The sequence below is a fragment of the Podarcis tiliguerta genome (assembly GCF_965153285.1).
Source record: "Podarcis tiliguerta genome assembly, chromosome: 1".
NCBI classification, from domain to species: Eukaryota; Metazoa; Chordata; class Lepidosauria; order Squamata; family Lacertidae; genus Podarcis; species Podarcis tiliguerta.
In genome coordinates this window covers 121466713-121493964 of record NC_139534.1, presented here as the reverse complement: position 1 = coordinate 121493964, position 27252 = coordinate 121466713, and the positions used below count along the sequence as shown (strand labels likewise).

The following is a 27252-nucleotide window of genomic DNA, read 5'->3' as shown; positions in this document are numbered from 1 at the left end:
GGTCAATCTAATGGCCAAATGCTTATCAGCAAACCATCAGGTGCCTGTAATAGGAGAGTGACCCTCAGTTTATATGTACCATTAATGCTCATTAGTGAATAATTAGATTCTTTAATCCGCAAACTCAGAGGCATGCAAATATGACCAAGCATTCTGGTTCTAGAAATAAGTCTACTAAATGCTTCCTTTTGAAGTTAAAACATCCAAATACAATTCTGGGCATTTGAGCAGTAAGGGCATGAAATCTGCAACGTGGCAGGTGGTTTCAAAGAGATTTGTCCTATCCGGAAAGATATTTGGGGTTCTTGTTTTTTAATCTCTCAAATTGTAAAAGAACATTTGTAACTGGGGAGAAAGAGGAGGAAAGGCATATATTCCGTCTACATATACTGGTACAGAAATAGGCATTTGAGTAAGGCAAGAAGATAATATATTTATTAAGCTGGTTTTCAACATCCCACTTTACTCTCTCTCAGCATTCTGCCATATTCTAGTGACCCAAGTCACAGCAGGAGGCTAGGTAGATAAAGGTCTGGAGTTTTGTAAAGAACATACAAAAAGGTAACAAACAATTATATTTAATTACAAATAATAAAAATTAGTACCTTCAAAATAAACTTCATATGGTTCTATACAGCTTAAATCCACTTTCTAGAAGCATAAAATCTATCCCTAGAGATTCTTAGCGCCTTTTTTATGCATTGTCTCTATCTATATATCCACTTGTTCCCAAATATGATAGAAGCCACATTAGCTGAGCAGTGAAAGCTCTCACCTCTCTTATTCTGAGATCAATTTATTTTTAATGCTCAACAATGGTACCTATAGAAGTCTCATCCGCAATTAAAATTAATTTGTAGGCATTGTTATGATTACTATTATTGGTATATATATATTTATTTATACCCCACCTTTCTTCCCTGACAGGGACTCGTTTACAGATAAAAATAAGAACAGCTGAAAACATAGAAAAATAATTATCTATTAAAGAACCATTAAACATTGATAGTGGTGGTGGAGTATAACTTTTATACTAAACGCGCAAGGAAAGGGAGCAAACAATCACCTCTCCCAAGTCGTTCTGCTTTGAGCTCTGCTGCTTTGAGCTATTTTCTCACATTGGGTATCAGAGTTAGGTTGGGATAAATGGCTTAAAGCAGCGGGGTGTGTTAAAGTAAGACCTAGGAGCCTTACAGAGCCACAACAGAGACACCAGCATTTAAAGAGGAAGAGGGAAAAAGCACAAGGTCTTGTTCTTCATTCTGCCCAACTTGGAGCCAACCTTGTTCTCTTTATTATTAGCCAACATTTCCTCCGTGGAGCTCAGGTATACTGTATACTGTCCTAACTGTCCCTGATTGTATCTGCACTTGAAGCTTATTTGGCGAGTACAGATTCGAACCCAGATCTCTCCTCAGTCCTCGTCCCATAGTCTAGCCGTAAGGTCACGCTGCCTCTCAGCAAGCATTCTTTGCTCCCATAACCTGCTCTTTGATCCTAAGCTGTATGCATTTTTGAACGTTCACCCCACTCCAAGATCCTTTAAAACCTCTGTAATTTCCCAGCAAGCACCTTTCATGGTGCAGAATTTGTGCCCTTGCACCTGTGAAAACCAGGACCCTCTCTTATTGCATCTGGGCCTCTCGCTAACATCTTAAGATTTTGATAAAAGAAACCGTTTCTTCTTGTGCCAGTTCTCTGATGGGAAAATACGGCTTCTGCCAAGCTCTGTGAGCCCTTCTCAGCCAGAAGCATCTTCCTGATTAAGGAATGGTTGTTTGGGATGGCATTTGCCTTGCAGTCCGACACTAGACAGTCCTTTCTTTCGATAGAGAGAGTGGAATTTGGGAGTTAACTCCGTTTCAAATTTTGTTTAGGTGCCAGATTGTATTATAGCACGTGTGCGAGCAGAAGACTACGCGCTTCCTCTTGAGGCTAATGAGTAAAAATATCAAAGTTAAATGTAAGAGCGTTGCATAATTAAGCCTGATGAAGTTGAGCAACCACTTTTAAACAAGGACTCTTGAGTCAATATGCAAATGCAGCCTGCGTACATTTCACTGAGCGTAACAAAGCAAAATCTGCCCAAGTTATGTAACAGCTTGTGGGCGCTATCTACAAAAGATAGAATCAGTGTGAGAAAGAACAAAAATGAGAAGTCCACGGGAGTAATGTTGGAACCCAGCAATATCAGGTATCCCAGTAGCTAAAAAGAGAAGTGGATGGAAACACAGAAAGCGGCTTCACACCAAAGCAGATCACTCGGTCCTTAGAGCTCAGCACTGAGCATACCACCAGAAAAGGAAAGCTCTGATCCGAAACCTCTGCTGCCTTGCAGGATATCTTCGGAAGAGGAAAAGGCTAAAGAGTACACCTTACACCAGGGTTTCCCATACCTGAGTCTTCTGCTGTGGCCGGACTACAACTCCCATCATCCCTAGCCAGCAGGGCCAATGGCCATGGATGATGGCAATTGTAGTCCAAAAACAACTAGAGACCCAAGTCTGGGAAACCCTGCCTTACACAAATTTGGAGTGGAGTCTCTAAGACAGTTGGATGGCACCTTGTACGTCTCCTTCCGGCAATTCCTGCAGCCAAGCTGGTGCCAAATGTATTGCTCTGCTTTCCTTGGTGCACATCAGAAAGGCCAAGAAGGGAAATATTGTCATCTAGGCAGTCCAAGTCTTGCATGCACACTGCTCAGGCTTGCACCCAGTGGAAGTCCCTTTGGTACTGTTAACACAGCAGTTTGACTTCACCCCCAGAGGCGCCCTCCAATGTCTCTCGAGGCAGATGAACGCCAACAACATACACCAGGGATATAAACCCTGGACTGCAACTTCCATCTTCCCTGGCTATTGCTCATGCTAGCTGGAGCTGATGGGAGATTTTAGTCCAATGACGTCTGGAGGGCCTTCCTTGTCTATGCTCTCCAGGTTTTCAGAAAGAGGGGCTTTCTGTTGTTCTTTTTAGCTGCCGTTGTTCTCAGATGCCATACTGGGGCTCATGGTTTGGTGAAGGCACTACCAAGTCTCTGCTATGAAAATATCTAGCCTTACTCATGGGGCTACAGTTCCCAAGACCACCTAGTGTTTGTCCACGCACACCTCTGTGAATGAGTGAGAAAAGAAAGCACCTTTGTACATGCTTGCAAAACACAGCCCCCACTTTTCCTGGCACAGGTAAGCAAGATTTCCAGTAGAGAAGCAAGAGGTGGAAGGAAGATGCCTAGCCTTTCGGCCACCCATTGCTTTTCCGCTACAACTCCACCCTGCTCCCAACCCCACAATCTTTTCCCCCAGAAGAAGTTGCAAGCTCATGCTTCCATTGCATAGCGATCCCATTCATGACCCAAGCATTCTCCTGCCTGAGCTGCCATCTGCAACAACAACACCAACCGCCCAGTAAGCACTTGGTTTGTGGTCATTTCATACGCAAGAGCAACTATGTAAATCGTAATGGTGAAAACTACCTTATGAAGAATGACGCTGCAGCTGAAGTCCCTGCAGAGACGCCGGCCGGGGCGACCAGACTTTGGGAAGCCAATGGCCCAGTGGTGCCAGTTTGGTCACAGTTGTTTTGCCCTGAGGTGACTTGAATATTGGAGCCTTCCCTTCCGCACTCTGCTGCTGTAGCCTCCTAAGGGAAAAGCAAAATTAAAAACAGGGAGTTATAAATATATTAACTTAAGACTAATAGTACTTCCACCCACCTCAGATCTACTGTGGGCATACAATTGGGTATTTATTTAACTTTATTCATATACCCATCATCATCATCATCATTATATTTCAATATGCCATATTTTTTGCTCTATGACTCACTTTTTCCCTCCTAAAAAGTAAGGGGAAATGTGTGTGCGTCTTATGGAGCGAATGCAGGCTGCGCAGCTATCCCAGAAGCCAGAACAGCAAGAGGGATTGCTGCTTTCACTGCACAGCGATCCCTCTTGCTGTTCTGGCTTCTGAGATTTAGAATTTTCTTCTTGTTGTTTTCCTCCTCCAAAAACTAGGTGCATCTGGTGGTCTGGTGCATCTTATAGAGCAAAAAATACGGTACCTGACTTGCACAAAAGAGCAGTCCATTAAAAAGCATCTTGCTTCAAGACTAGCATAGATTTGGAGTTGCTCCCATGAAAGACTGTTGCTTCCTTCCTCCTCCTTTTCCTTTCCTACCTCCCATAACTACAAGTGCACATATTATTTTTTACACAGCTGTTCTGTGCGACAGCACTTCAAATGAGCGGTTTTAAAAATACAGCTACAACCACAATGAACGTTTCTTCAGAAACAACCAGTAGAAAAAGGACAGGCCACATCCTTCCCTTTGGGCTGGTGGAAACCATGATGATAGATGGTACCCATCGAAACATCACCACACAGGTGTTTTTTTAAATAATAATAAAAAAACACCCATGCACACAATATGCTTAAGTACGTTCACAACTGGGTAACACGCCATTTCATGCTGAATGTCTTTCCCTTTTTGGATTATTCTGCAGACAGGAAAATCCGAATTTAGTATGGGCTGCAACTTGGATAAAGAGGATGTCATGTGGATGCAGAGAGAGAGAGAGAGAGAGAGAGAGAGAGAGAGAGAGAGAGAGAGAGAAGCAGCTTCAAATCCATGTTGTACACCCGTGTGAATGAGCCACAAAAGACAGGATGACTACCTGTCTGGGAGACTTCAGATCTCTTACTACAACCTAAATAACTACCATATTTATTTAGTAGCTATGCTGTGTGGAACACAGATATTAGGCAATTCCGGCCCAGGAGACTACAGAACTGGGATGAGGATAGGATGTCAGGGAAATGAAATGATGAGAGAGGATGACAAAGGATGATGAGGGAGGATGACAGCATCAAACAGCAATAGAAGTGATGGTGACTGTTCAGAAACACTAAAGATGTGGGTTTTGACAAGGGGCTTGAAATAAGAGAGAAGAAGACACCTTGATCAAATTGATAGGGAAGAATCAAAGATGACTCCAAGGCTGTGTTTCACAAAGACCGCCTGCTGCAGATTGTTGCCTTTTTCGACGCCAACTAAAAACCCATTTATTTTACCAAGCTTTCTGTGACTGAAATAATTTTTATGGGGCAGTTCACGGTATTTGTCGGTTTTGTCATGAACCTTACCCGGATTTGATTTCCGGTGTCTATCTTTTCTTTTAGTGTATTATTATGGCATAGTTTACATATTGGTTTTGTATGTTTGTAACCAGCTCTGGAAAGGGACGCGGGTGGCGCTGTGGGTTAAACCACAGAGCCTAGGGCTTGCTGATCAGAAGGTCAGCGGTTCGAATCCCCACGACGGGGTGAGCTCCCATCACTTGGTGCCTGCTGCTGCCAACCTAGCAGTTTGAAAGCACGTCAAAGTGCAAGTAGATAAAGAGGCACCGCTCTGGCAGGAAGGTAAACGGCGTTTCCATACACTGCTCTGGTTCGCCAGAAGTGGCTTAGTCATGCTAGCCACATCACTTAGCTGGTACACCGGCTCCCTCGGCCAATAAAGCGAGATGAGCGCCGCAACCCCAGAGTCGGTCACGACTGGACCTAATGGTCAGGGGTCCCTTTACCTTTACCTTAACCAGCTCTGGGGGCGGTTACAATGGATAGAAATTCCCCAAATAAACTAAACTAAAATAAATACTATTTCCAACTGTAACTGCACAATTAGGCTTCGGTGGACTGAGAAGACAAGGCCAATAGTGGGTCCAACAGTCAAGAAGGCAGTTTCTGCAATAGAGGGAAAGAAGGAACAGATGGGGCTTGGCAACCTGAAAAGGTCTCCCATCTAGGAGAAGGAAATCTGATCCTAGACCTCCACTGCATTGTGCGACATCTTTGGGAGAAGAAAGGGCTAAGGAATAAACCCTACACAAGTCCAGAGAGCAGTCCATAAGGAGGTTGGACGGCATCTTGTATGCCTCTTTCCGGCAACTCCTGCAGCCAAGCTGGTGCCAAATGTAAAAAGTAAAGGTAAAGGGACCCCTGACCATTAGGTCCAGTCGTGGCTGTCTCTGGGGTTGCGGCACTCATTTCGCTTTATTGGCCGAGGGAGCTTCCGGGTCATGTGGCCAGCCAGAGCAGTGCACGGAAATGACGTTTACCTTCCCGCCGGAGTGGTACCTATTTATCTACTTGCACTTTGATGTGCTTTCAAACTGCTAGGTTGGCAGGAGCAGGGACCGAGCAGCAGGATCTCACCCCGTCGCGGGGATTCGAACCGCCAACCTTCTGATCAGCAAGTCCTAGGCTCTGTGGTTTAACCCACGGTGCCAAATGTAGTGCTCTGCTTTCCTTTGGACCACATCAGCGAGACCGAAAGGAGGATCTTGTCGCCTGGGCAGCTGAGGACCTCCATGCACACTGCCCAGCCCATAGCTGTCAACCTTCCCTTTTTTGCAGGAAATTCCCTTATTCCAGCGCCGTTTCCCGCTGCTATCCTGGATTGTTAGATATCCCGTAGACTGTCCCTGGGACAGGTGAGGCTGCTGATCCCTTATTTTCAAATCAGAAAGTTGACAGCTATGGCCCAGCCTTGTGCCCCAGGGAGGTCACTGCAGCGCTGCAAATGAAGCAAAAATAATGCAGGAGGCAGCAGCAGTTAAGAGATAAGGGAGGGAGAAGGATTGGAGTAAAAAGGAATGGAAGACTTGAACGGAAGGGAGTTTGAGCTACTATCTGGAAGGCCACATCAGCAGATCTTGGGAGTCCTACCAGCACAAAGATTTGGAACAGGTGACTTCAATGGATCATCTAAACCAGTGATGGAGAACCTGTGGTCCTCCAAATATTGTTGAACTCCCATCACACCTAGCCCTGATCTAAGCCTGATAGTCCTGTAAGATGTTTCCCAAACCACCACGTCTGCCTGACAAGCCATTTTGTCTTTCCTATATTCTGTACACAGCCACAATAATAAGCAATAAAAAGGAAGCCATGTCGGCAAAGGTCCATCGCTGGACAAGGTTAAAACCATGACCAGAGGCAGACAAGAGGAATAAAACGGAGACCCTTTGTTATAGGTAATGCACTGTTAAACTGTCTGACAAGCATGAAAACATGGAAAACGATAAGCAGAACCCTTTTTGTTTTACGGCATTATTCGGTGGCTGGCAGAACGGTTTATCTGCTTCAGTTATAACTGTCAGGAATTATTTCTCAGTCGCGCATCATCTACAAGCACTATCTGTTTTAAGAGGAACAAACCAAGTAGGCACATTTGTAGCATCTTTCCACATGAGCAGCCAAAAGAACCGAGTAAAAACATTGATTTCTTCTTGGGGGGGGGGGTTGGGGGAGAGAGACACCTACAAACAAACATATAAAAGCCTTCACAGATACACACCACATTTCATATAACTCACATTTTCACAACTGTTTTCATTCTCAGAGGAGATAGCTACTTTTATTTTATTTTTTTAACCTCCTGCAAAGCCGTGTGTGCAAATGGATCTTTGCCTGTTCTGGCAACCTGATTTAGAACCCACAGCCAGGTATATAAATACCCAGTTATTCATATTGAGGGCATGGTGATTAACACAAGGAGATCATGAAGACAACCCTTCCCTATTTAAACCAGAGGTGTTCTACACAGATGATGCTTGCAGCTCCCACCCGGCTTTCTAACCTGAAAGCTACAGTCTCTCTAGCCGCAATGAAGTCTATCCACTTAGAACTATAGAGCTGGAAGGGACCAAATCTATTCCAACCCCCTGCCTCCCCCCATATGATCAGACCTGGACCCTGTGCTTGTTTTCCGAGGTCCTTCTCTATGTCCCTCCATCCCAGAGAGGTTCAGAAGGTGGCAACAGGAGAACAGGCCTTTTCTGTAGTGGCTCCCCGATTGCGGAAGGCTCGCCTGGCGGCTTCGTTACCTGTCTTCACGGGACATGTATTTATGGCACCTCCATTTATGGGACCGCCTCTCCTGGTATCCCCCGCAGAGGACCTTAAGGTCCATATATAATCATAGTTTAGAGGTCCTGGGCCCTAAGGAAGTCAAATTATCCTCCACCAGGGCCAGGGCCTTCTCAGTGATGGCTCTGACCTGGTGGAATGTTCTGTCCCATGAGACCAGAGCCCTGCAGGATTTAACTTCCTTCCGCAGGGCCTGTAAGACAGAGCTATTCCGCCTGGCTTTCAATCTGAACTTAGTCTAATCTTTCATTCCACTTCCTTCCCTCCCCCTCCCCTTTTTATGAAGATTACCCACTCTGGGATCCCACAGCTAATTCTCCCCTGGTCTCCTTGCTGGCCCAAATAGGACTAATTTAGCCAGCTAGCCCTGGTGATCATCTAATGTTTATTGAATGGATTTTCCCCCTAAATTGATTTTTGAATTCTGAATTTATTGTTATTCATGTTTTATACTGTATTTTATGCTGTTTTTTGTTGCATCAATTGTTTTAAATTTGTTGTTAGCTGCCCTGAGCCCAGTTTTTTGAACTGGGAAGGACAGAATATAAATACAAATGTTTATTAATTATTATTATTATTATTATTATTATTTAGCTGCCAGGCCAAAACATTCCTCTTTACCCAGGCCTATGGCTATTAAATCATCTACGGCCTGAAAAAGTGTGGAGGAGAGGACTGCTATTATGATGACTATTTTATTGTTAGGCTGCCTGTCAGTATGCTTGTTATTAGGTTTCTATTACGTTTTAATCGTTGATGTTCTGTAACGTGTTTTTAATGTTGTACACCAACCTGGGATCTTCTGAAAAAGGCCGGTATATAAATTTTATTATTATTATTATTATTAACAAAAACAACAACAGGGTCTGCATGGCTTCAGGACATGCTAAAACACTCTGGAGCCTATTTAGTCCATTATCCAGTTTCCCACCACAGCCAACCAGAAGTGCCTATGAAACTCACAAAGTGGACAATGGGGTGTGAGGGAACAGCCCTCTCCTGATACAGTGGTACCTCGGGTTAAGAACTTAATTCGTTCCGGAGGTCTGTTCTTAACCTGAAACTGTTCTTAACCTGAAGCACCACTTTAGCTAATGGGGCCTCCCACCGCTGCTGCGCCGCCGGAGCACGATTTCTGTTCTCATCCTGAAGCAAAGTTCTTAACCCGAGGTACTATTTCTGGGTTAGCGGAGTCTGCAACCTGAAGCATCTGTAACCTGAGGTACCACTGTATTGTTATCCACTGACTGGTATTCAGTGTCGCCTTGCCTCTAATTCTGTAGGCAGCTTATAGCCATCATGACTACTAGTCATTCATGATCTCATCCTTTGTCTTGATTCCCCCAGTGCAAGACACTATTCATGCGAATGTAGAGATCAATGCAATTCATTTCTAAACTATTTTTAGGAAGGACTGCTAAAAGTAGAGTCCAGGAATTCGTTTAGAAAATGCTTAATTAGAGGAGATGCCACAATACATATTTGTAGCTAGGGTTAACGACTCCGTGAATGGTAATGGATGATGTTTCTGCCATCTGAAATACTACTCTGACATTTCAAACTAATTAGTTAAAATAAATTTAGGCAAAAAGAGACAGCGTTGTAATGAAGCACAAATGCAATTAAATACTCCCCGGGATGCCACCAAACTTTAAAATCCACAATGCTATAGATCATGTTTTACAACCATCTCCTATGGTGACGTGCTAGATCTTTTCTATAGTTAGTTAAATCCACTGCTCTGCATCTATTGCACAGAGACATAAGCCCTTTTTGTGTGTTTCTTGAGTGAAGGAGGCACCACACAATTACTGGGAATTGGGGCCATACTCTTGGCTCCAGCCTTGGCATGGGGCACTAGGGAGTGTCATTTTAGGGGGTGAAGTGTACTTTTTGCAAATTTCTTCAGTGAAAGGTCTTTAAAATATGTTTTTGGGTGTGAGGAATTCAAATCTGCTATTTTTTGTGATTGGACAACATTTAGCTTGGTAAGTCTACTTTTGTCGAAGCACATAAACTGTTTTCAGAAAACCAAATATTTTTAATTTTACTTTCTGAAAATGTCAGGTAATTCTAAAACAACAGCAACAACAACAATATAACTGCAAGTTCTTGCCAATCGTTTTTAATGATTTCTGTGCATTTTTACACACAGTTTACTTACCAAGCAAAACTAAATTATGTTTAACCAAAATATGTTTTGAATTCCCAAGTCAGGCTACAACTTTTTAGCACCCCTCATTTTTGGAATTTGAAGGTTGAAAATTAAACACGCTCTAAATTCAGGCACAGTGTGGGCCATCTGTCCAGATATTTACATGTTAACACGGTCATCTGTAAGCCTATACAAAAGTGGTTGCTCACATGTAGGTTTCACCACTACATACAAGCATACTAATACATGAACGACAAGCCACGTGCCTTATGCCAGAGGATCCCCTACTCACCAGTAATTACATAATGCCCCCTTCAGACAAGTAATGAGTATAAAGGGGGCTTTGCATACACACAGAACATTCTGAGCTAAAGGCCAATTCCCACCATATTCTCTTGTCCCACTGTCATTTCTGACTAAACAGGTGCACCAGGTTTTTGAAACATTGCCAAAAAAATCCTACGAAACCTGTTTACCATATGCAATAGTAGGGCAGAAATGCTTCTCGTATGATCTTTCTCTAGCCTCATAGGATATTGGCCTGAGGAAGTAGCCCAGTCATTTGGCACCACCAATTGATAAGAGTCCTACACACATTACTGCATTAGTGTGTGCAAAGCAAATCTGAACGGTATTTTGCTCAGTTGCAGAGAATGTGCTGGGCATGGAGAAGGCCAGAGCTTCAGTCCTTGGCATTAATAAAAGTAGACAAGGGGGAAAGTTGTTTAAAGCACCTTAGAAAGTCACTGTCAGTCGCAGCAGACAATAGTCACAGACCTCGTAAATCAGACAACATGAAGTAACTTATTTCATTTTGCAAACCTCCAAAGGGGCCTGTTGACCTCCAGTGTCAACAGATATACCTTCATCACCCGAAAATATGCACCGGCCCATACAACAATGCCCAAGCAACCGCCCAGAACAAAACCTAGTTCTACAAGCCTGGTTTGTATCAACGGAAGGGGTTTTTGCAAGAGTGTGTGCATTGATTGCCAAAAGAGGAGGGGAAATGGTTTCGGGCTTGCCAAGATAAATTAATTAGCGAAATAACACATCTACAGATGATCCATATCACTCCACTAAATCTTTAATTACTCAATTAACACCCTTCGAGTCAGAGGTTAAACAAGTTTGGCCATGTGCTGACAAGAGTGAGGGCGAAATTAGATATGGCACCCCTTGCCCCAGAGTTGAAGAATCCTCTCCAAAGGTTTTGTAACAGCGTGATAAGACTGCGGATCCCTCGTTGCAGGCACTTGGTGACTGTCAAGTCTCCCTGGGACATGACTGCGGGGTAGCAGTCAAGGAATGATAAAATGAAGGCCTGTGTGCATCCTTAAAACGTTGTTCAAATATCATATCAGCCGTGAGCTCAACAACTTTGGCTCAACAACTCTGGTCAATCTAATGGGTAGATCACAGCCAGTTTTTTTATAGTGTGAGTAGATCGCAGTCTGTTGGAAGTTGGGCAGCCCTGGTCTAAAAGCAACCAAAAAGCGGGAGATGGATCTAAATTTATTCGCAGCGTGGAGAAAATGGGCAAAGAGTCTCTGTTCAGGACATACAGGAGAAAGAATTTCACACAGCCCTTGTGGCATGGAGGGCTAATGTTGGCGAAACACAAGCCCAAATCTGCCCTGCGTGTATGGAGCAGTCATTCTCTTCTCACAACTCTTTTAAATAGAGGTTTTCCCCAGTCTGCATTGTTTTTAGACGTCATATTGCTTGTGCGTTTGTTGCCCCGGGGCTCCTTGGGAAGGAGGGGCAGGATATAAATTTGAAATGAAAATAGTATGCACAATTTGTAGTGATGGCCACCAACTTTGGTGACATTAAAAGGGTGTAAGACAAATTCATGGTGGATGAGCCTAACAACAGCTACCAAGTGATGGCGTCAGAGGCAGTATGCTTCTGAATCCCAGTCACTGAGGAACAACAATGGAGAGAGTGTTTGTCCTTGTGAGCCAGTGTGGTGTAGTGAGCCAGTGTGGTGTAGTGGTTAAGAGCGGTAGTCTCGTAATCTGGGGAACCGGGTTCGCGTCTCCTCTCCTCCACATGCAGCTGCTGGGTGACCTTGGGCCAGTCACACTTCTTTGAAGTCTCTCAGCTCCACTCACCTCACAGTGTGTTCGTTGTGGGGGAGGAAGGGAAAGGAGAATGTTAGCCGCTTTGAGACTCCTTCGGGAGGTGATAAAGCGGGATATCAAATCCAAACTCTTCTTCTTCTTCGTGTCCTGGGTACGGACTTCACATTGGCATATGGTTGATCACCATGTGGAAAACAGGCTGCTTGACCAGATGAGTGTAATCCAGTAAGGTTCTCCTGATCTCCTCAAGACACACCGAGTTCTTCCAGGCCTGCCATCCCATCTCTCATGAGAAGATAATTGGAGCGGCCCACCTTAGAGGGTTGATTCATGGCTTAACTCACGATTAGAGTGCCATGAGATCTAACTACACCTCACATTCAATGTGTGATCACATTTAACCAATATGGGAAGATGTTGTTTTCTAGGCAGGGGTGTAGGTGAACAGAATCAGGATATTATTGTGCAGAGAAACAAGATTAATCCTTGTCCCACGCACACTGCCATTCTGAGGAGGTCCTGCATTTGGTGGGATCAGGAGTGGGGAAGTGGGAACTAGCAAACTTGGCCCCAGAACAAGGGAAACCAATACTGACGTGTCCCACCCCATGTCTCAGGAAGCAGCAGAAAAGATGTGGAATGAAACCGCCGTTGGGGTTTCCTTGTATCTTTGGCACTTACAACATGTCAATCAATGTAATATTTAGGCATCACTCATGATGGTAAGGCTTAAAGCAATATACAATGATGCACTTGGGTGTTAGTTGTTCAGAAGCTGATGACAGGTGCCTCTGTGATTGGCAGAAAGCGATCTAGCAGGAATTAATGTCAGGAAACCCCATCTCATTTTCCACAAGCCCATCTGGCTACTTCTTGCTAAAACTCGGCTGCTCTACTCTTCCAGGGAAGGAGCCCAACAAAGGACCGGGCTCTAAAGCAACCTTCCCCCACCTGATGCCCTTCAGATGTCATTGGACTCCAATTCCCATCAGCCTCAACCAGCAAAGCTAATGGTCAGGAACAGTGGAAATTGTAGTCCGGTGGCCTAAGGTTGAAGAACACTACCCTGAGCCTGAATACTGCAGGAGAAAAATGATAATGTAAGCAAACTATCGTTCAGGAAACTAGTCTGCCATGACTGATCATCTCGTTGGGAATCCAAACATGGCTAGCCCTACCACTAGGCAGAGTGAGGAGATCATCTCACATAAGCCACAGGCCCCTTACCCAGGGGCCCCTTACCCAGCTGTGCCTCATGAGCCCCTAGCCCACACCCTTCTACTGGAGGGAAGTTATGTGTGTCACACAGCCTGCCCTACACCCCCTAAGCTAGCCTGTGGTACATTGGATTGCTGGGTCAAGCTGGCTGCCTGCTACCTTCTACCAGGCAATGATGAGAATGGGATTGCTGATCTAAACAACTGGAAGCCATTCCATGTGCTGACCACACACCACTGCTACCTTATTTTCATTGGCTGGCTGCATCTTATACAGCCCGTAAACAAATGTCTTCTAGATGGTGCACAATTATTATTTTTAAAATACCCCAGTAAAACGGAAAAATGTGATGTGGACATTGTCCTGTTCCAGTGTTGAATTAAGATTCAACTGTCAGGCCAGCTGATTTCTGTACATGACATGGCAAAGAAGGGAGGGAGAATCTTGCCTTTTGCCCAGTGAGCAAAATGTCTTGGGTTGTCCTTGATCAGTTTCCAAGGAATCCCTGGATTCTTTCAAAGAGTCTGAAAAGAGTCATCATAGCACTGAATCTACTCTGCAAGTCCGGAATAAGCAGTGTGGAAAGAAGCCCAACAGTTTACATTTTCATAGATTTTCTTTAATCCAGTTCCGACTAGCGCCCTTGGCATACAAATCTGAAGAGCTTTTGTTTACTTAAGCTAATATAGCACCCCACAGCCGCAGCTAATTGAACAAGTTTGCATCCTCACAGAAACGACGGCTTGCGCATGAAACAGGAATAAATGGCATCACCTCAACATATTTCACCTTAAAACTCTTATGACCTAGCACCATTAATGGGAACAAATGTGACGTAAATCAGACTCCCTATGGGTAATTCCAGAGGCTGTAAAACCTCCTTCCCTGCTAGCGTGAGACAAGCATACGCACTTGGCCAAGGAATAGTCTTCCCTGACAGACCGAGAAGATCGTCATAAAAAGTATGCCAAGCGCACAGCCTATGCCGTTTTGTGGGGAAACATTTCCCAGCATAAACTTTTTACTGCTCCTTCACAATGTTTCCATCGGGGCTCATTATAAAATAGCGTAAGAGGCACTTTATGACTAAAATTCACTTCTGTAGTTGTTTTAGTACCTGCAGCTGTGGCCCAGTAACAAGAAAACTGTCTTTGCTGTCTGTGCCTAAACATGCACCTCTCAGACTTTTATGTATACGATGCGCCCCGGGTGAATAAAACCCACAGAGCAATCCCACAGAAGCCATCCCTCCAAACAGAGTTCTGCACTTTTATTATTATTTCTACACTGCAAGTGTTTTAAAAAATATCATTCGCAGTACTACTATATGTGCCTCTTGAAGATTCAGGCTGTTGGACCATTTAGCTCAGGATTATCCACAGCAGTTTTCTTCAACCTTGGGGCTCCAGAAAAACCCTGTTGGACTACAACTCCCATCATCCCTAACCACTAGCTAAGCCGGCCAATTAAGTTACAAGAAAGGAGATTCTAACTAAACTTCAGGAAGCACTTCCTTCCTTGGAGGCTTCTAAGCAGAGTCCCTTGGACTGCAAGAAGATCAAACCTATCCATTCTGAAGGAAATCAGCCCTGAGTGCTCACTGGAAGGACAGATCCTGAAGCTGAGGCTCCAAGACTTTGGCCACCTCATGAGAAGCGAAGACTCCCTGGAAAAGACCTTGATGCTGGGAAAGATGGAGGGCACAAGGAGAAGAGGACAACAAAGGACGAGATGGTTCTCGAAGCTACCAGCATGAGTTCGACCAAACTGCGGGAGGCAGTGGAAGACAGAGGAGTGCCTGGCGTGCTCTGGTCCATGGGGTCACGAAGAGTCGGACACGACTAAACGACTAAACAACAACAACAAGCAGAGGTTGCATGGCCATCTGTCATGGATGCTTTAGCTGAGATTCCTGCATTGCAGGGGGGTGGACTAGATCAGGGGTCAGCAAACTTTTTCAGCAGGGGGCCGTCCACTATCCCTCAGACCTTGTGGGGCCGGACTATTGGGGGGGGGGAGAGAATGAACGAATTCCCATGCCCCACAAATAACCCAGAGATGCATTTTAAACAAAAGCACACATTCTGCTCATGTAAAAACACGCTGATTTCCGAACCGTCCGCGGGCCGGATTGAGAAGGCGATTGGGCCACATACGGCCCCTGGGCCATAGTTTGCCTACCCATGGTCTAGATTAGGTATGTCCAACAAGTCGATCGCGATCTACTGGGAGGTTTTGGTAGGTTGCGGTCGATCGCTGGTTCCTCAGTGGTAGTAAAACAGAATCGGCCCCTGCCCCCTCGCCCCGCACTCCCATGGTTGCACAATCCCCAGAATGGAAGACGGAGCTTTTGCAGTGAGGCTGGTTGTTGTCTTGGCAATCTTTTAGTGCCAAGTTTCCCCTTAAAAAAGCTCAGCAACTTTGACCTGAAACCCCCCCCCCCCAAAAAAAAAGGGGTAGATCACTGTCAGTTTTTTATTCTGTGAGTAGATTGCAGTCTCTTAGCAGCTAGCCATCTAGATGACACTCTGGATACCTTCTAACTCTACAATTCTATGACTAGCTCAGTCGGTAGAGCATGAGACGGTTAATCTCAGGGTCATGGGTTCGAGCCCCATGTTGGGCAAAGGATTATTGCATGGCAGGGGGTTGGACTAGATGACTCTTGTGGTCCCTTCCAACTCTACAATTCTTTTATTCTATGGCTGGGGGTGATAAGAGTCCCAGTCCTACAGCATCTGGGGACACGGGATTAAGGAACACTAATTGGCAGCAGCTCTCCTCCAGGGTTTCAAGACAGAAGCCTCTCCCAGCTCTACCTGGAGGGGCTGAATCAGGGGGGTTTTCTAAACCAAACATGTCCTGCATCACATGCTGCTCACAACCTGACTAGGGGAAAGTCAGACTAGGCTTTTGGATCTTTTAGAACTCTTCTGAAAATGTATCAGAGAAAGCTGGAGAAGATCTCAGGCAGGCAACACAGCAAAGCAGGAGCCTCTGGTTCCCTTTCTCCTATCTGCTCATTCTCGTCTTGTCTCTCCTTTAGGGAGACAGGGAAGAGCAGAGACAATTAGTTGCTAAATGAGGAGGCAGGCAAGGATGCATAAGGAAGGAAGAAGACAAGAGCTTCGGTTCCCCTGTGCATTTGCCTACCATCCAATTGGGAATTATCTTTTTAGAGTATCTATTACTTTTGGATGAGGCGGCATCCTGCCCAGTGGGCAGGCAGAAAGGGACAGAGATTTTGTTGTTTAGCTGTTCAGTGTCCGACTCTTCGTGACCCCATGGACCAGAGCACGCCAGGCACTCCTGTCTTTCACTGCCTCCCGCAATTTGGTCAGACTCATGCTGGTAGCTTCGAGAACACTGTCCAACCATTTCATCCTCTGTCGTCCCCTTCTCCTTGTGCCCTCTATCTTTCCCAACATCAGGGTCTTTTCCAGGGATAGGGATGCCAATATGAGATAGCCATGCATTAACATGGGGGAGTTATTGTTGTTGATGATGCTATTGTGTATTTTGTGGTTGTATTTTTATGCAATGAACTACCCAGAGATCTTAGGATGAAGGGTGGCATGCATGTTTAATAAACAACAACAAAGCTTATTTATTTACATGTATTTATTCCATTTATTAATCACTCCCTGTAAAGCATTCAAAGTGATTTAACCATCATTTCAGGTCCAATTCTATCCCAAGCATTATGCTGGAGTAATGTAACCTGCTATAATTGCTTTTTATTTTAGGGGGGGTGTTAGGAGGGGGGGGAGTAACCTTGCCTGACCTCTATTTACTGACACACATTAGAAATACACATTCGGCTTTTGTTGAGCTGAGACAGTGCTCCTTCAGCCAGTTGCTCAATATGCTTCCACAAACCCACTTTGATCAAAATGAATCACTTATCCGAGGCAGACAAAAATACACAGCCGCCAGTTTTGTCGCCGCTTTTGTTGTTTAACTCTACTTACTGATAAAGGAGGAGGGGTGGGATGGGTGGTAGGACAATGCAAACACCACCAAGGCTGTGAGGCAGAGCCATTTGCTTTCGGCTCGCTTTCATTGCATCACCAACCTCCTCGTTACAGTTCAAAATTCAAGCTGTTCAATACTTGCTCAAGTTATCTTACCAGATGTAACCGGATACAAATGTTGGCCAAGATCCAGAGGAGGAACAAGCCCAACATCTGCAAGCACGTTCAGATGTGTCTGTGAGCTGCACTCTCAGGACCTCCCAAACTGCAGGATACCCCAAACTGCTTTCTGCACTGCTCTAAATTCAAAAAGGAATTTCGGGATTTTGTATTCGTAGTTTGTAAGTGACGGGGGTGGGGAGAGACATCTAGGATCGTGTTAATTTGCCATGATCAGCGAATCATAAAATCATAGATTTGTAGAATTGATTTGCAGCTCCATTCACTGCCCACCCCTTGCAGGCTGAAAGATGTTCCCCACACTTGCTCTAGAAATATAAAGCAATCCTTTCCATTGGGAATTTTTTTACAAGTAAGCAGTAGGTCTGGATTTATTTCTCTGAAGCCATTTCAATCTTAAATCTTGCAAGTGCTACTTAAAAATTCTCAACAACCCCCCAATGATTGATCCTTGGTTACAAGCAGGAAATGACCTCACCTTAGTCTCAAAAGTTCTATTTATATGCCCAATAATCTCATCATTGATTACTGTGACTGTGTTCTAATTATAAATCCATTACCGCCTGAACAGTGAAATAAAATCAATAATACACATAAATGGGAGAAAGGGGTAACTAAAAGCCACACTCAAGGCCATTGCATCCCACTGTACTAGTTTACACACTTTTTGCCATCAAACAATGCTACATCATTTAGCAGCAGCGCAATAAATCTCTTCCAATTAGCACAGCCAAACTGTTCATCAGTTTTGCAATAAATTCCTTCAAAAAGAATGATTACAAAAAATGCTGGGAAAGTCTATGAAGCCCTCAAGTATGATCTGTGCAGCCTCTTCCACAAGTTGGGTTGTCACAACTAGCCAAGCATCCCACATCCAAGAAACTTTTGTGTGTTGGTAATACGCAGAAAATATATTTATTGGAACTTGAATAAAAGAGCAGTGAAATTTAGCAGCACACTCAGCCTTGCCTTAACTACCATGGTCTTTAAAACACACACACACATACACACACACACACACACACACACACACACAAACTGCTGCTGTATTCACCTTATTAGCTTAGCCTAATACACAGCCATCAAATGGAAATAACTGGCCTAAAAGTCTTTGAACCCTTGAAACAAGCCATGCACATTCATTCATTCATTCATTCATTCATTTATTATTGTTCACATACAAATTAAGCACAAATACTAAAGAGAAAGGAAAAAGAAGAAAAAGCGGGTGAGAGAGATACATCCACAGTACATACCATACATACAATACCCAATGCCCAAAACATTTACACCCATGTGACTTCCCTCCACCAGTACTCAACATTCTTTATGCTTAAGTGTCATGTTAATTTTGCGTCTTTTAAATATTACTCTATAAATAATCGATTTAGTTATTTTGACTCCTTGTTTTCTTTACAAACTTAGTCTATGCAGATCAACATATTGTCTTTGGAACAGTGTTTTTTCATATATTCTTCCAAAACACTGCCATTCTAATCTTAATTTCTGGTTTGTCTGGTGTCTTATGGCTGCCGTTAACTTCGCCAATTCTATAAAATCACATATTTTACTTATCCAATCTTCCTTTGTTGGGATAGTATCACCCTTCCAATTTTAAGCCTGTAGTAGTCTGGCTGCAGCTGTAGCATACGGAAATAGCCTTTTCTTATCCTGAGGGATGTCCTTTCCTAGGATCCCTAATAAGTACGCCTCTGGTTTCTTTTCTATAGAGGTTTTAAACATCTTTTTAGGCTCCTCGTGGATACATCCCCAGAAACTCTTTAATTTTCTCGCAGCCCCACCATACGCAAGCCACGCACATTTTTAGTACCACGACTGCCTGACGCAAGGGCCTCATTCCATGTCCTCTCTTCTCTGAATATTCTCTCATGCACACCTGGTGTGAAAGCCTGCCCATGATAGGAACAGGTGAAATCTAGGCCAACCATTTTTGGTATGATTACTGGTGCTTGTTGGCTCAACTGGCTGCCGCAGCTAGTTTAGGCATGTCCCTTTACGAGAGACTGTAATAATACCCACTTGGCCTGCAGGTGAGAAAAGATCAAATGGAGGGGGTTGTTTGTTTGGGAGGGTTTTTCTTTGGCAGGATGCCTGGGATTAAGAGGTTTTCAGGACATTCACCCTCCTTATTGTACTGGGAAAGAGGAAACCAAGTCAGGTCTTTCTCAAAAATGCTACATGCTTCCTGACCAATCTGACAAATGGTCAAATGTACCTAATTTAAATGAATTCTGCACTTTTCTAACAGTATGGGCCGAGCCAGAGATTTCCATATAGAAGAGAGGTTATGCCTAGTGGGGAGAAACCAGATTATGACTACCCACCCACCTTTAAGTGCCCCTGGCCCACCTCAGACCTGTCCAATGTCCATGGATAAGGGTAATGTTTGTGTTTTTCAAACCAGGGTTCCATAGGACCTCTGGGTTCCGCCAGCAGAGGTTCCCCAAAATTTTACAAACTTCAGACACTTCACTTTGCACTCCTTCCACCCAATGATCTTGAGAACTATTGCAAGTTCTAATTATTAACTAGTACAAATTCTAGTGGGTGGGACGCGGGTGGCGCTGTGGTCTAAACCACAGAGCCTAGGGCTTGCTGATCAGAAGGTCGGCGGTTCGAATCCCCGCAATGGGGTGAGCTCCCGGTGCTCGGTCCCTGCTCCTGCCAACCTAGCAGTTCGAAAGCACGTCAAAGTACAAGTAGATAAATAGGTACCGCTCTGGCGGGAAGGTAAATGGAGTTTCTATGTGCTGCTCTGATTCGCCAGAAGCGGCTTAGTCATGCTGGCCACATGACCCGGAAGCTGTACGCAGGCTCCCTCAGCCAATAAAACGAGATGAGTGCCGCAACCCCAGAGTCGGTCACAACTGGACCTAATGGTCAGGGGTCCCTTTACCTTTACCTTACAAATTCTCTATCCTTGACCTTTTCCATTAAATCGTACAGAACAATAACTATCTCAGTTCTGTGTTGGACAGTTATGTATGCATCCGACTGCAGCATTCACGCACAAGAGAGAAATTTCAGTTGAGGTTCTGCGGGATATCAAAACATATTACATTTACTTTCTCTGCTCTGTGAAACATGAATCATACTGGAGGTAGAGACATGTCTTCTCCTTTCATTACTTCATTTCCATACGGCAGTGTACATATTTTCATTACTTCTTTGTCCCCGCAGGGCCTTTCTGTAACCCAAATCCTACCAGCAAAGTCTATTAGCTAACTTGCTGACTAGGTAAACATCAGCTGAGCAGTACAGCAACCTTGCCTTGCCTCAGTGTCTCTTGAAAAGTTGTTAGTCCCTTATTTATTGCCACAGCTTCCTCTTTGGTTCAAAGTTTGCCGTATTTGTTGTAAGGGATTCTGGCTCTCCATAACCCTGACTATCGTCTCATCTCATCTTACCGTCAACATGACTAACAGGGACCACATTCTACTCTATCACCATTAACAGCTACCCTCAGGCTACAGATCCCAGAGCCTGCATGGGTACTCAATCCATCTGATTACCCAAGTATCTGTTGGATATGATTAACCATTCCTGGGGCCCCTCAGCACAGAATACAGCAACAGGAAAGCAGCAAGCACAGTGCACCAGTAAGATAAGAATTGGGTTTAAGTGAACGAAGAGCTATATGAGTTTGCTCTCTCCAACAGAGTGCATGGAGAAGCTTTTTTGGGAGCGGAAAAACACACCCCATAATGCAAGATCACCGGATCAAGGCAGCAGACTATCATCTTCAAATACTCAAGAGGCACCAAACTGTTTTCAATCCCAATACTATTATTTTTATTACATGCTTTAAAATCATACAGCATTTTTCAATAGACTATATATAAGACAGTGCACCATTGGGGGGGGGGGAACCCTGCATAAACGCTTAACAGGAGGGGGGGTTACCCCAGTAACTTAATCGACATATGCTCAGTGTCATTTGAGGAAACCGCTAAAGCTCTGTTTTTGGCAAGAGATGTTAGAATCATGTATACAGTGGTATCTCTGTTTGCATATGGGATCCGTTCTGGAGCCCCATTCACAACATGAGCATAACACAACCCGCGTCTGCGCGTGCGCAGGTCGCAATTTGCCGCTTCTGCGCATGCGCGTGGCGTCATTTTGAGCGTCTGCGCATGCGCGAGCAGCGAAACCCGGAAGTAACCCTTTCTGGTACTTCCGGGTTGCCGCGGGATGCAACCTGAAAACGCTCAACCTGAAGCAAACGCAACACGAGGTATGACTGTACATGCTTTATCGTGATTGGTTTTAAATTGTATTTCAAGTATTTAGAAAACATTTAATTGCCCTTTGCAAACCTGCCCTGCCATTACGTTCCTTGGTAGAGGACTGTCAATATGGCAATGAGCATTCATCCTAATTTGTTTGTGGGGGTGTTTGTGTATCTTAGGGTTACCATCTCTTGAAGAGCAAAAATTAGGACAGTCTGAGCCGCTGCCAGCCCAAGCTGGGGAAATGGGCATGTTGGTCCCCCAAAAGAGGACATGTCCAGGTTTTCCCGGACATATGGCAAACCTAATATCTTCCCGTCAGTTATTCATGCACCCCACACTTCTGAATCCATTTCCCCTCCACTCTCCAAACCACAAGAAGTCTAGCTCTTCTTTAGAGTGGGTTTGTTGTGCTAAGGCAGCAAAGCCCTTTAATCCACTTGAACTGTGCAAACCTAAAGTCCCAACATGCACTTGAATCCCTCCTGTGAAATTATGTCAGTGTGGAGACTCCCTGAACCCCTTTTGGGATAAGCTCAGGCACCCCAAGTTTCCATCCAGAAACCCATGCAGCCCATTTTCACTAAGATCCCTTAGGTCTGTAGGTCGATTTAATCCGGCCCCCGTGGTAGCATATGTCCTGGGGTAAAATCCTAATTTGGGGGTAAAACTGTAAAAAAAAGCTCAACAACTTTGGTCGGCCCTCACGCATGTTCCCTTCATCAAATCTGGCCCTCTTTGAAAAAAGTTTGGGCACCCCTGCCTTAGAGCATGCCATTACTTTTGTTCTGGCACATATTGCATGAAAAAGCCATCTGCAAACCATGCTCCGTTTACTATGAAGATTTTACTGCCCTCGCGACAGTCCCTTTATCCATTCTCTTTTGCGTTGCATTTAAATACAGTTACCTGGGAATATACAAAGGAACTCCGCCCCCCCCCCCCGGCTGTTCATCCATTTGCACGTTTCCAGTAGGCTCAGAGATTAATATCTATATCTATTAGAATCCCAACCAAAGCCCAACTCAGGTAATTACGTTTTTTTTTAATTTAAAAAAAATCCTGCACTTTTAATTCAATATTTTCCTAGAGTTTAGTGAAGCCATTCAGTTTCGAACAGCTGTCATACTTCATGCGAGGATTATCTCTAAACCATGTACAGTTTGTATTCCAGTTTGTTAACTTTGGGGTGAATAAAAAGCTATTACGAAAAAGTAGCATTCATAATTACACTCTTCAGTGGACAAAGAAAATGCACTGGTTCTAGACAGTAATTATTTACACAGGCGTCAAGGGGGATTACCAGGCTACCTTTATGACAAGTTCAGAGCCTGATCACATAAAGTGGAACTGCTACAGAGGGATAGTTTTACTTCAATACTCTGACAGCTCAAACGCAGTAAAATTGGACAAAAGTCAGCTTAACCTACCCACCCCCTTTTAAAGCAGTCTTCCTCAGCTTCGTGCCCTGCAGATGTTTTGGACTACAGTTCCCATCAGGAATTGGGACTGATGGGAGTTGTAGTCCAAAACTTCTAGACGGCACCAGCTGGAGAAGACTACTTTAAAGCATTCTCTTGAACACTTCTAATATCAAACACGGTCACTGGTGCAAAACTAACACAGGGACAAAGAAATAATACAGCCAGTTATATAAACACGGAATTTCAGGCCAATCCTAACCATATTTTCATAATAATAATAATAATAATAATAATAATAATAATTATTTGTACCCTGCCCATCTGGCTGGGCTTCCCAGCCACTCTGGTTGGCTTCCAACAAAGATTAAAAATACATTAACATGTCATACATTAAAAACGTCCCTTCAGATGTCTTCTAAATGTCAGGTAGTTGTTTATCTCTTTGACATCTGATGGGAAGGCGTTCCACAGGGTGGGCACCACTACCAAGAAGGCCCTCTGCCTGGTTCCCTGTAACTTGGCTTCTCGCAGTGAGGGAACCACCAAAAGGCCCTCGGCGCTGGGCCTCAGTGTCCGGGCAGAACGATGGAGGTGGAGACGCTCCTTCAGGTATACTGGTCCGAGGCCATTTAGGACTTTAAAGGTCAGCACCAACACTTTGAATTGTGCTCGGAAACGGGAGCCAATGTAGGTCTTTCAGGACCGGTGTTATATGGTCTCAGCAACTGCCCCCAGTCACCAATCTAGCTGCTGCATTCTGGATTAGTTGTAGTTTCCGGGTCACCTTCAAAGGTAGCCCCACGTAGAACGCATTGCAGTAATCCAAGCAGGAGATAACTAGAGCATGCACCACTCTGGTGAGAGTCTGCGGGCAGGTAGGCTCTCAGCCTGCGTAACAGGTGGAGCTGGTAGACAGCTGCCCTGGATACAGAATTGACCTGCACCTCCATGGACAGCTGTGAGTCCAAAATGACTCCCAGGCTGCACACCTGGTCCTTCAGGGGCACAGTTACCCCATTCAGGACCAGGGAGTCCTCCACACCAGCCCGCCCCCTGTCCTCCAAGAACAGTACTTCTGTCTTTTGTCTTCTTAAAAGTAAATCTCACGGATTCATGCCTGTGTCAGCATGCCTACAGTTGCAGCCTTAGGGTGCAATTCTAAACATACTTACTTGGTGCCAATAAAGAGTTTACATGGTCAACTGACTCTTCTGCATGATGGGGAAACAGGTGCATTGTCTTGCCTTACAGCATTTATCTAAAGCAACCTGCAATTGTAGGGCGTTCTATGAAGGCAGCACATTCACACAACTGATGTTCTTTCGCTTACCTTTTGAAAGGGAAGGATGAAGTAAATGGGGCCCTATTTAAGAGGACCTGTGTCACATACTGTGTCACATACTGGTTTTCCCAGTAGTGATGTATGGAAGTGAAAGCTGGACCATAAAGAAGGCTGATCGCCAAAGAATTGATGCTTTTGAATTATGGTGCTGGAGGAGACTCTTGAGAGTCCCATGGACTGCAAGAAGATCAAACCTATCCATTCTGAAGGAAATCGCCCTGAGGGCTCATTGGAAGGACAGATCGTGAAGCTGAGGCTCCAATTCTTTGGCCACCTCATGAGAAGAGAAGACTCCCTGGAAAAGACCCTGATGCTGGGAAAGATGGAGGGCACAAGGAGAAGGGGACGACAGAGGATGAGATGGTTGGATAGTGTTCTCAAAGCTACCAGCATGAGTTTGACCAAACTGCGGGAGGCAGTGGAAGACAGAAGTGCCTGGTGTGCTCTGGTCCATGGGGTCATGAAGAGTCGGACACGACTAAACGACTAAACAACAACAACAAGTGTCACATAGAATGCTGGAAAGGAGGCACTCCACCACGCAAAGGAATCAGTTGTCTGAATAATGTCTAAAGACCTGCAGTGAAACATCCCCAATTTGACACTCATTGGTCCACCACTGTCTTAGACCTAACAGGCTGATTTGCTGGTTTTAGGGGTGTTGGGTGCTTCCCATTTGTTTCTAAATTTAAAAAGCCACTGCTCCACTTCTTCCTCCTGTTCTAAAACTACAGGTAACAGAAACCATCTTCCCTGGGGCAGCACAAGCATCGCACTGGCAGCATCATTCCAGGAAAGACCCATTCTGGGGCTAAAACGGGGCAGCCAGAGCTCTGGAATTAACCTGCAGAGGACTTTTCTGAAACCCACCAAGCAGGAAGAAAACACATCCTTTCAGGAACATCAAAGGCCAAGTGATGGGTTACTTACTAGGCAAGCTTGAGGGAGAAAGCTGTTCATCCTGGAAATACTCCACATGCCTTCAAGGTACTGCTGAGCTTGGATCGTCACTGAGCTCAACGCTCCGCTAAGGCCACCGGGAGCCACTGTCACTTGAACGCTAGAGTTTGGGAACCCGCCTGCCCCTTGCGGCCATCCAATTCCCTTCTTCCTCTCCGTCCCGGAGAAAAGGCTTGCAGTTTTGCCAGGCTGCCTGCCCACCTGCCCGGCCATGAGAGACACATCCCTCTGAGAGGACACAGTGACCACGTTTTGGGAGGTCAGCCTTGGCAACACAGCAGCCATTGCCGCGGCACTTTGTATGGGGTCTGCTGCGTCTTGGCAGCTGGCCTGGTCGAGGTTGTGGATGACCTGGAGGGCTTCTTGCTTCAGCTGGTTCAGGTGAGCTGCACAGACATCACACCTGCTCTCCCCTTCGCTCCTGGGTTTCTGTAAGTATTCAGGCACTTGAAGCTTGTCAAAAATTAAAGCTGATAAACGGGGGTCCTAAAAGAAAAGAAGAAGCAAAATAAGTCAAAGAGGCAAATGAGGGAAAGGAGAGAAAGTCAAAACAAGCCCACGAGGAGGAGGAGGAGGAGGAGGAGGAGGAGGATTTATTTGTACCCCACCCATCTGGCTGGGCTTCCCCAGCAACTCTGGGCGGCTTCCAACAAAGATTAAAAATACATTAAAATGTCACACATTAAAAACTTCCCTGAACAGGGCTGCCTTCAGATGTCTTCTAAATGCCAGGTAGTTGTTTATCTCTTTGACATCTGATGGGAGGGCATTCGACAGGGAGGGCACCACTACCGAGAAGGCCCTCTGCCTGGTTCCCTGTAGCTGTGCAATCTAGACCCGTGATAAAGGACACAGGGTTGCACTGCATCCAACCAAGTTCATGTAGCCAAGTTTCAGGCTATTTGGCCATCTAACGCAGCCAGGTCCACTCTGGATGGCAGTGAATCGCCAGTCTTGCATATCACCTGTAACCTGATCCTTTCAAATGGAGATATAGCAAGGACTGAACCTGACATTTTCTGCACATGACACTGGCACTCTTTCGTTGAACTGCGGTCCCTCTCCATAAAGCCAAAACAAAATCTCTGCTCCACCTAGTTCAGTACTTTCTGCTCAGATTTTCTGTGCCTGAAAGTAATCAGAGTATGCAATTATTTCCAGACATGGCAGAATCACCCATGTTCTGAGGAGGTGGCCGTTGTGCCTCTGCATGAGAAACTTTGGGCAGGCCTCCTGGCACTCATGTCCACCCTGCAGTCTTTCCACGTGAAATTTGTCGGCTGAACGAGATGAGCCCTTGGCTTAACTGTGCTTCTTTTAATGTAGCTGTTAGCAGTTTGCGAACACGGCCTCATCTTCACCCATGATGGTCTGCATATGCATCGGGCTATCCACCCTCTTCAGCTCCCTGACGGACTCTCCATGGCTGATTAATACACCATAATAAGCAGCGTTACTCCGCAATGCCCAGCGTGAAAATGATTATCAGACACTAACAGCAGAACTTATGGTGCATTCAGTAACTGCTCATCTACTTACCTTTTTAATTAACTCTCCATTTAAAAAATAAATAAATAAATAAATCTAATATACACATCTCTTCTTCATGCTCAGAAACAACCTTGGGACTTCCATGCACACCCCACCCCCAAATTAATATCACAACTCGTTTGCAAAGGCTCACAACGATATTCAAGCCATGAAAATTGGACCTTGGAGCATTAAAAAGAGATT

At 44.9% G+C, this 27252-nt stretch overlaps 1 protein-coding gene across 2 annotated transcripts in view; it reads right to left on the bottom strand.

Annotated features, from left to right (window-relative positions):
• Positions 1-27252, bottom strand: part of KIF26A (kinesin family member 26A) — a 160116-nt gene that overhangs the window by 64237 nt on the left and 68627 nt on the right. For both annotated transcript variants that reach the window (XM_083433060.1, XM_083433061.1), the window contains exons 3-4: positions 25489-26004; positions 3473-3639 (exon numbers count right to left, since the gene is read on the bottom strand). In XM_083433060.1, coding sequence (XP_083289186.1) covers positions 3473-3639; positions 25489-26004 — 683 coding nt within the window. The remainder of the gene's footprint in view (positions 1-3472; positions 3640-25488; positions 26005-27252) is intronic.